This window comes from Cylas formicarius, unplaced genomic scaffold (genome assembly GCF_029955315.1).
Source record: "Cylas formicarius isolate icCylForm1 unplaced genomic scaffold, icCylForm1.1 PGA_scaffold_9__14_contigs__length_23061073, whole genome shotgun sequence".
Classification (NCBI taxonomy): domain Eukaryota; kingdom Metazoa; phylum Arthropoda; class Insecta; order Coleoptera; family Brentidae; genus Cylas; species Cylas formicarius.
In genome coordinates, this window is record NW_026844365.1 from 6,550,480 (window position 1) to 6,561,273 (window position 10,794).

General features: G+C 36.4%; 1 protein-coding gene across 1 annotated transcript; it reads right to left on the reverse strand.

The window, feature by feature from the left end:
• Positions 1-643: 643 nt before the first annotated feature.
• Positions 644-10,464, reverse strand: LOC132707225 (coilin-like). The gene is made up of 5 exons (XM_060678985.1): positions 10,145-10,464; positions 9,895-10,087; positions 6,104-7,204; positions 3,028-3,127; positions 644-964 (listed from the first exon to the last, which is right to left on the reverse strand). The coding sequence occupies exons 1-5, from the start codon at positions 10,375-10,377 to the stop codon at positions 831-833; spliced, it is 1,761 nt and encodes a 586-aa protein (XP_060534968.1). The 5' UTR covers positions 10,378-10,464; the 3' UTR covers positions 644-830.
• Between the last annotated feature and the right edge of the window lie 330 nt (positions 10,465-10,794).

The following is a 10,794-nucleotide window of genomic DNA, read 5'->3' on the forward strand; positions in this document are numbered from 1 at the left end:
AAAAATGATAGAGGTGGTCTAGTTCAATTCCCTCCACTATTTAAAAAAAATCGAAACATACAGTGTGTTTTTATAACAGTAATACTTCCATAAGATTTTATTGCTCCATCTATTTTCGTTTTTAATATAAAAATAGAAACATAGCTGACCTAACAATATATATAACAAAATAATATCTTGAAAGTACAACGGACCCCAAACAACTTTTGCCTCAAAGGGTTTTTTATATTTTTTGCATGCTACGTCATATGATGAATTTGGATCACTTGGCGCCCTCTATATTTCGGCGGCTGTAACCGCATTAAATAATTGATCTATTGAACTTTGTAGACGCTATTTTTCTGTAGGTAGTAAGCACTTAATATTTCAAAGAAACTAAAAGTTTCGGTTAGAAATTAGATTTAAAAAACAACCGGTGCAAGAAGAATCCAAAAGATTTGTCAATGGTAGGTAACGGGTCCATAGAAAAGAGGAATGACGTTATGAAACATAAAGCAGATTTTATCCGATAATTCAAAGGAACGCGTGACCGTTTATTTTACCTTGAGTTAACGGCACTTTTGAAAATAATCAACACCCGACATAGCACTTGGAGTGTTAAGACTCCTTCAGCTGAACAACAAAAAATTTCGCTTACCTCGTAGCGAGTTCTGATAGTTAATTATTTATTGAACCAATTTTTTTTTGTAAATACAAAAATGGCAAATTACATATAATGAGGAACAATGTCCACAATAACAGGGTAACTTTCACAAGAAATTAACATACTTAATAGCTAAATTTATAGACCAACGATTGATTGATATATCACAAGAAAACCAAGTGGTACTTTAAGGAAAAAGCAGTCTGGGTTCTATAATCTGGCCCCAATCCAACTCTTGAACATCGGCTGACTTCAACTGCGGGTCCTCGTCCGAGAGTAAAGAGAGCTTACCCACTGGTAGAGAACACTGCTCTGCACCTCCTTAAATAGGGACAATATTTTACTATAATGGGCTTTCATTATACCTATAAATATGCTATTTTTAAAACGTTTGCCACAACTACGCGAATCTCGCACCAACTTCTTTCTTGTTCAAATGACCTACTAAATATGAAAAATGATGAAACTTTTGAAATAAAACTTACTTTTTAGAAAATATGGCATAATGACAATCTTTCAACCATTTTAGGTAACAACAGGTTGCTGTGTCATATTATGACATGACATCTAAGGTATCACATACATTAGCCTGCCAAAAGTTAAAAGTTTGAAGGTTTACTTTATGCAAAACTTTGAATGGTATCTTTTACTGCCCAGCTCTTTTTGAATTACATTGAACTTGACAGCGGTTATAGAAGCCGTAAACAACAGTTCCTGTATAGTTTGATTGACAATTGATACATTGTTATTGGTGGTTCCATCTTGTTTACTTAGTACTTATTTGCAGCAGCAATTCCTTCCACACTTTGGAAAAAGTAGCTATAGATATAGAATGAAACACTGAAACTTTGAACTGACAGAAGAGACACAAAAAGAGAAGGTCTTAACCGTGACCAATATAAAACACTCAAGGGACTAATACAAAAGGGTTCCAAGTATCTGGCGAGAAATAGAAAATCACTCTAATTAAAACAATGGCACGTGGATTCAATAAGAGATAAGAATGACAGACTACGGACTGAGCCTAGTGCAGTATAGGTCTGGAGAGATCACTACGATAACCTTCACAAAGATATAGAGACGATTAAACATGTCACAAACGATCAACTGGAACCTGATATTCTCTTCAGCAAAGTCAAAGACGCTGTATAAAGATTTAAAAAGATATCGCCTTAGACTTCACTACACACCAAGTACGACAATTATAGAGTGATTGCTCCCATCTCACACGCAAGCAAGATTATGCTCCACATAAGCTGCACCAGAACAAGCGGGATTCGTGAAGGACAAGAGAACAAGGGAAAAAATCCATAAAGTCCGGATAGTTACTGAAAAAAAAAAAAAAAACAACTTTGTTTAGTTTACACTCAGAACATCTTCTCAGGTCTGGAATTTGCGATAACACTCTTTTGATAGCTGGCAGCGAAGAGGAACTAATCATACTGTTAGGGATACTTCAAAGAGAAAGTAAGATAATATAAAATGAGAGGCAAACATATTGAAACACTTATCCAGGAACTATGGTGAAAATAAAGAATTTTCTTTCAGAAAACACCAACATTGGAAAGGGGGTTATGCAGGGCTGTGTACTATCCTCACTTTTGTTTCGCTTACATAGCTTACACTCTGAACATCTTATGACATTAATTTTGGATAATCGGATGAGGTTTCAAGGCTGATGTCCAAAGGGTCTTAAATGTGAGATTTTCTGATAATACTCTTTTGATAGCTGACAACAAAGAGGAATCAATCACACTGTTAGGGACACTTTAAAGAGTAAGCTATGAGTATGGACTGGAACCAAATCGCAATTGCGAAGTTGTCTATAGAGTCAGATTCAGTCAGATTCAGATTGCGAGACAGAGATTTTACGTCGCATTTAGCTAGATAGAATAACTGGGGGCCAAATTACCTGAATTTGGAAAGACCAGAATGAAAAAAATAGAAAACAATTAGTAAAGTCCCTTTATTCTTGTATTGGTGACTGCTACAAGTGCCATCGACAACTAAATCAATCCCAAACACAATTTATCTAGGAACAAGAATATGCAGTTTTTTTTTCTATCATGTCCAGCTATTGGTAAACCTGATACTAAGTTTGCTTTCATATTGTTTAAATCTGTGGCACCTCCTGTACTCGTGTTCATATATTTTTTTATTTTCATTTTCTTAATTAACAAATCCTGAATGACGGTTTTGCTTTTTCAACCAATAGTTTTTTTATCCTTTAATTGTATTATTATGATCGTTATTTCTGAAGTGCATCTCTCGCTTCTAACAATAAATCAAATATCCCTTTACCCGAAAGTGCACATGAATTGTTATAGTTTTTAAATTTTATATTTTTGGGTAACAACGCGAAAGCATATTTGAAAAACGCTTACTTAAAATCCGGAACCTCGCCCTTTCGTCTTGCAACGCTTCAATTCTGCCGACTATGTGTTCCGAGATTTGTGGGGTGTAGCTTTCCGAGAGCCTCAAAATCTGAAATATCGAGAATCAAAAGGTGTCACATTATTAGCATATTATGCAACAAGTGCGGTAAACGGCATTTGACGCACGAGTTTATTTGACACGAGCGGAGCGAGTGTTTAATAAACGAGTGAGTCAAAAAGTTTACCGAACGTGTTGCGTAGTATAATTTTTCTACCACCGTTAGTTTTTGGGTACATTTTCGCAAAACAACACGAATATATTCACTGATATGACCGTCAGAACTGACAAACGTCAAAATTCAAAGCGTGGGAAATATCTCCGAAAACATCCGATCGCTCCCAAACCCGTGCGGTAAAATCCCGGAAATGGTCGAAGTGGCTCGGATTCATGGGAAACGAAACTGACGTGGTAGAGCGACGCTTCCCGCACGCTAGATCGGTGCGTAATTAGGTATTTTACAGACGGGAATAGAAAAATAATTTTTTATTTGGTTCGAAACGTTTTGATAATCTCAAATGCTGGTAGCAGAATTTATTTATACTGAAAGAGATGTAGACACCTTGAGAACCACATTGTTTAAAAACCTCAGCGATCCATGAATAAATGAATTAAGAGGGGGTAAGGGTTGTTTGTTTTTGGTGATGTGATGTGTAGGTGAAAATGGAGAATGGTTTAAAAGTACTAAAAATTGTTTTGGACAATTTTAAACCATCACTTAATTTATAGCCTTTTCTATAACACTTGAGTAGAACCGATTAAGAAACCTAATGTTATAAAATACTTGGGAATTATGGTTGATAAAAACCTTAAATGGGATAATCATTTCATTTTCTAAAAAAACTGTTACTTATTGATAAAGCTATTCTATCTTTAGCCTCTAAGAGTAATATCAAATGTTATAGTTGAAATTAGGAGGAGTGTTGAGAACATGCATATACATCGACAAAAATTCTTCCAGGCAGGCACTAATCCACCATAATTATGAAACGAGATAACATGCTCAAAAATCTTATTGTCCCTAAAAGTAGTCCAGCTATTAATCAGCAGACAATTTATTTAAGGCCAAAATATTATAATCTGCTTCGCGTGTAACGAAAATTAAAAAAATTAAGACATTGATAAATTGGTTAAGGCTTTCGCGGCCCGTTGATAAGCTATTATCGTGATTCGGGTTTAAAAGCCGTCGTCGGTTGGAATTACTTCCTAACGTTTCGCTGGCACGAGTGGCAAGCTTCTTCAAAGGTCCTTCCATCTCCGATGTTGGACGTAAACTGACGATTTCTCCTGCGCAGGTTGTAGTTATGCCGATTGGTGGTGGGCGGGGCTTGTTCCGCTTCGATTGGTCTCGGGATATCGATCGGTACTGCTCGGGAGTTCCTAAGGATCGGGTTCCAGATTTGGTTGAGTCTAAGGGTCTCCTCCTTTCTGTTGAAATTGTGTGGGTGTTTTTGTATCTCAATGGCTTCCCTGACTAGTCTGTTGTGATAGCCGTTGACCGATGCTAGTAACTTACAGCTCTCGAAGTGTATCCTGTGTTCCCCGCTGCCCAGTGCGTGTTCAGCTACTGCAGACTTCTCTGTCTGTCCTAGCCTGCAGCTTGCTTTATGCTCCTTAAGTCTCGTTCCCATTGATCTTTTGGTAGTTCCGATGTAGACCTTTCCGCATGAACACGGAATGCGGTAGATTCCTGCAGCTGAAAGTGAGTCCCTCTGGTCCTTCGCTGACCTGATGGAAGCCCCTCCCACCACCAATCGGCATAAATACAGCCTGCGCAGGAGAAGTCGTCAGTCTACGTCCAACATCGGAGATGGAAGGACCTCTGAAGAAGGTCGCCACTCGTGCCAGCGAAACGTTAGGAAGTAATTCCAACCGACGACGGCCTTTAAACCCGAATCAAGATAATAGCTAATTAAGACATTCTCCGGAGAGGCCAAAAACTATATTTTAGAAAACTCTTCCAGGTTTGGCTGCTATGCTTAATCTTAATTGTTTAATTAGTAAAGTCAATATAATCGGAATATTTAATAATAATAAAAATATTGTAAAATTAATGATCTGAAAAACAAACTTCAAATCTAGTTCTTCTAAACTTTCTGGTCGAGTTACATAGAATTGGCACTTGTTGACTCTCAAAGCAGTGTTTCGATCACCAATTAAAAATGAGCGCATACTATGAACATTAAATACAATGGGAGACGCCTGACTTGTGAACTCCAATTTTCGTGTCTGTGGCACAATCTTCGTCCAAGCACTCTAAAACGTACTTTGCCAAACATCCTCATTAAATACAAAGACATTTTCTTTCAGACTGAGTCTGGACTTCATTGGAAATTCTCTATACTCAATGCTTTACAACAGTTTAACTATTAGTGATGGTTTTCCAAAGTACCTTAGACCTAATTTACCGCAATTCTAGGATTCTAGGATTCTATCTCAACTTAGATTAATGAATAATCACAACAAAAATCACCTATAAAGATACTGAACTTTGCCGAAAATGAAACTCTATTCCACGTATTGCTTAGATGTAGAGTTTTTTTATGGAAAAACCTAGAACCTAGGTGGATATCGGTACAGGGTTTCTTATTAATTAATATTTTCCCCCTTTGTTAACGGTTTTCAGGAAAATGTTTCACAAATCAGGTTAAACTTTTTTCTTTGTCGCGTCGGATGACTCATGACTGATTCCCATATTGGTGAAAGGTAAAGATACGAGCCGCGGTTTAGACTGTTCATGCCCCTCTTTTAGCTCCGCCCCCCTCAGACCATATATATGCAGCTATGGAGTAAAAAGCGAGCAAGTTTCGGTAAAGCTCTGAAGAAGCCAACGGGATGATTTGCGAAACGTCATCAAGTTTGATTCACAAATAACAACAAACACAACAAAATAGCTAGTTTCCTGTCATGTACTCAGTGCCAGTCTAGGTAGAATGAGTATGTTCTTAACATAAATAAACATAAACATAAATAAACTGAAGTAGCTATCTATATAGAAGCTTGAAATAAAAACTATGAACAAATTACCTTGAATGCGACAATATCTCCCATCTTGGGCTGCATGTTGGTCATGAGGGGAGCTCTCTGGATGTTCTCGTCCTGGAACAGGAACTCGTCGCCCTTCAACGCCACCCCGGGTTCCTCGTCGCTAACCAACACTACACTTTCCCTTCCAGGCTGCGAGTCACCCTCTTCGGAAAACTTAATGTGAATTTTCGGACGCGCCTGGGTTTTCAACGGCTCAGGAACGGGGGGGTTGAGTTCCGTAACTTCTAGAGAATTTTTTTTATTTTTGTGCCTCCTTACGCGTTTCCTCACCCTTTTGGTCACGAACCGGTCGTCAGTGTTGCTATCGGCCGACACTAAGGAATCGCTTTCCACTAAGTTGCCCAGAAGCGTCCCCAAGCCGGATAAGGTGCGTTGGGTATAAAAGAAATTACTCGGGGACACTGCCGATGTCACCGATTGAGTTTCTTTCTTCACCCCGTCTTCTGGAGTGGAATACTCAACTGGAGGTAGTTCTTTATCAATAACTATAGTTTCTTCGACTTTCTTCACTCCATCTTCTGAAATTGAATGCGCGATGCTTAAATCATCCACTTCCGGGTCAATAACTACGGTCTCTTGATCTGATGCTCGCTTCACGAAGCTGTCTTCATTTTTTACCGACCCCCTACAATTCTCCACGCTCTCCTTCGGAGATTCCCTCTCCTCTATACGTTTGACCGCCGTTTTTACGTAGTTTGGAGGCGTTTGAAATCCGTTTACTTCCGGAGATTCGGCCAGTTGCGTTTCATTTACGGATAAACTAACGTTTCCTTTCTTGATTATGTCAATCTTGACGATATTGACCGTTTTCTTCTCCAAGTACTTGTCAGTGATCGTGGGCACCGGTTGAGACGGAGAAGGACATATAGGGGTGTCTGCCAGATGCGATAACCTAACGAAATCGTAGGTTTTTGACCTACCTATGTTGTTGCAGCCATTGATATGGGTTTGCAGCACAGGCAATAGAGTGTTTATTTTCAAATGTTCCCTTTTGGGACTGGTTTCTTCCTTTTTGGGCAAACTTACTTCCTGCACGATTTGTTTGGGTGGTTTTTTCGAAACAGCCTCGCCGATAGAGCCCTTCAAAAAAATCCGAAAATTTGTAGGTCATCGGAACAAAAATGAACTTTATAATGACTGGATAAAGTAAAAACGGCTAAAACATGGAACAAATTCATTTAAAAATTAGGTATTGGATATCAAGAAAAATAGTCGCACAAATATACAGGACGGTTCAATAATAGCTTTTTTTTAAACGGAACACCTCTAGAAATTTTGTAATAATTTTGCAAACAATGCTTTTCAATCACTAAAGATATCTATTTTATTTTGGTTTTGATTGTAAAATGTAATCATTGTCATGACTGGCGATCTCAACTGGTACTTTATTCTAGGTGTACTTTTTATGATAACCGAATAAATATACTGAACTCAATGCCTTATCAAGGGCTATAGCTTACCATTTTACAACGTTCTAAGTTATTGACGTATCAGCTTCTCTTTTTAAAATATACTTGGCAACGTGAAAGAATTTCTTTTGATTTTTTTTGAATCATCTGTACTTACTTAGTATAAAAAGGAGACCAAATTATACTAGCGCATTCAAGCATCGAATATTCTAGGCTAAAACAAAGAATTTTCGGATTTAACATTTTTTGCATTTCTAATTAAGATTCCATGTATGAGAGTCCTACTATTTTTAGAATATGTTCATTGAACGTTAATTTCGTATCAAATGTAACGCCAAGGTCATCTTTTGTGTTAACTCATTCAATAGTAACTTTATTCAGTTTATATTCAAAGAAAAGTGGCTTTTTTATATAAGTATATACACTTTTTGACATTAATATGTTATTAACATCTTTGTGCCTACAATTCACTATTTTTCTGTAGATTTTCACACGGCATGTAGCAAAATATATAAATGCTTAATACTTTGTTTTATGTCATGTACGAAAAACAGAAATAATAATGGGCCTAGTGGTGATCCCTGTGGCACCCCAGATGCAACAGAGAATGGACGCGAATGATTATTTTTAACTGAGACATAGTGCATTCTATTTGATAAATAAGACTGCAATAAAAGGAACCAACCAGTCCTTAGAAAAGGAAAACTAACTTAGTTTTTATCTTATAGCCATACAATGAACCGTGTCAAAAGCTTTTTCAAAATCTGGAACGATAGTATAACGATAACCTTCCAGATGCCATTATATTTGTAACAAATTCTGTAAACTCTATGATATTTCCCAAAATAGATCTGTGCTCTCGAAAACCATACTGAAAGTCTGATAACTTTTGATTTATGTGTACACAATCTAGCAGTTCAAATGTTTTGAAGTCCAATATCTGACTTTTAAATTAGTTTCTGACATATTTTTGCCCTTCACTTACAACACAATCAATCATAAATAATAGCACAATAAATAAAAACCAAGAAACAAGAGCCCAAAAAATAATAAAAATCCAAAATCAAAATATAGGCACTCTTGAACAGTATAAAAGGTAGACTTGTCCAGCTAATTGGACCCTTCATGGATGTTTCTTTAAATGAAAATTCTACAAATTCAAATCTTTTTTATTCTTTACTGTATCTCTAAAAAGAAAGTGGTGGGGGTGCTTCAATATTTCCCAATGAAAACCGAATCTTTATCGTACCTTAAAATATGAACAGAATTTAACTCGCAAGAAGTTGAAATTTTGACAGCATCTCAACATTACAGGTTGTTTATCTTAGTTTTTTACAATGCCATAGACATTATTGCTATGTTGAAATATGTTTATCAGTTTTTTGTTGAAATATCGGATATTCCTCACTTTTTCTTTTTAAAAAAATTATATTTAGTCACTCATTATGTATGTTATATCAATGATTTTTACATTTTTGATATGTAAAAAAACAAAGTGTGGATGCGTGGAATATTCCATAACTCAAAAGGTAGGGACACCAACATAAAAACCGAATCGAATAGTATTAGTATTCACAAATATTTACAAATTTGTGAAACTATATCGTTGAGCCAAAGCCAAGCCCCAGAAACACGTGAGGAAGCTCTTTTATTGTCAACATATTAACTTTTATTACCCCCATACTTGTATGCCTGAGACATTTTCATGTTTGAAAAAGTGCTATAATACTAAAACAATATATTTAAAAGTTTTCCATAGAAAAAGGTACACTTGTTTAAAATTAAAAAATACCAGTTTTGGAGTAGTTTGAGGTTTTAGCAAGTATCTCTGACAAAATTATTTGAAATTTTCATATATGAGAGCAAACTATCTAAGGGAAGAATGAATGTTTCAGAAACACCTACTTGTTTTGAATTATTTTAAAGTTTAAAACAGCACAGAAACAACAAAACAAACAATAAAAAAAAAGGAATGAATAATCCAAAACAATTATTATTTTTTCATTTGCTTAGATTATAAAGCAGAGGTCCACAGACTTTTTTCTCAATTCAAAATTCACAATTTAGCTAGCTCGGATGGATCACGACATTTCTGAATTGTAACAGTCGCCACGGATCATGCTTTAGAATTGAGAATCCCAGCTGACTATTTTGACCCCTTTCAGAAATGATGGTTACAGTTATACAATTTTTTTCTGTGTGAATGTAAATAAACACTAAATGCAAGTGCATCCTTTCATAAAGAATACTTTAAAGAGCAATACAGCATTTTACTACACTCACATACTAGCAAATTCAAGAGACAAGAAACATTCAGCATATCTAAGACCAATACTATATACTATAAGGTTTACAAATTACCTTGTCCACAGTTGAATCACAATTTTGAGGGATTTTCTTTGTTCTCTTTTTAGGAACCTCCATCTCTTCTTGAGAGTTTTTAGGAGACAGAGGATGTTTTTTAGGAAACAATGTTTCATAGAGGACATTATTCTTTTCTTTATGCTTTTTTTTCTTCGGCGTTGCCTCAGTTTTCGTATGATCCCGCATAACCCTACAAAAAAAAAACACCCAGTGAATTAATGCAGAAGGACAAATGCTATTCAATTACCTGACAATCTGATCTGTTTCCAAAACACGCACGTCTTCGGACGGCGGCAAAAAACGGTCTGTGACGCATAAATAAAAGCCTTCGATTTGAAAGATGAGAGCAATTCGGTTTTGCAAATCGAGGATGGTTTTGATATTTTTGGTAACAAATATCACAGCCGCGCGCCGATGGTCGTCGAAAAAAGAATGTAGGTCGAGATATATGCGAAAATTTCTTGAGCTTTTTTCCGTCATTCTTGAAATAACTGCACTATTTCCTTTTGGATTATGTTTGAAAATCTCATTGGTAGTAACGGCGAAATGTTAAAACATCCAGCCAGCCGGCTCTCGGACTAGAGATAAAAATGTCATATTTGAATCATAGAAATAGTACCGTCTTGTAATGCTTTGACGTTGTTGGCCAGCAACTCAGGACATTCGCCCAATACTGACAACTGTTGAGAATTATAATTTGTGATTGCTCTTTGTTATTCTTGTCAAATTGTGAAGAACCATCTAGCCCCATTCGACCTTTGTCTCCAGTGTGATTGTAGCAGTAAAAACTAAATTCACTTAAAACATATTTAAACACATTATAAAGCAATTTTTTAATGCCGGTTGGGTGCTTCCGACAAACTATGGCTTCCCCAACAGGAGCATGTTGCACGTTTT

Bases quoted from the DNA above. Each gene is read 5' to 3' on its own strand.
- LOC132707225 (XM_060678985.1), bottom strand. From the start codon at position 10,377: ATGACGGAAAAAAGCTCAAGAAATTTTCGCATATATCTCGACCTACAT. The intron at 10,088-10,144 runs GTAATTGAATAG...TTTTTTTTGTAG, and splicing joins GAAACAGATCAGATTGTCAG to GGTTATGCGGGATCATACGA. The intron at 3,128-6,103 runs GTAATTTGTTCA...TCGATATTTCAG, and splicing joins GAGATATTGTCGCATTCAAG to ATTTTGAGGCTCTCGGAAAG.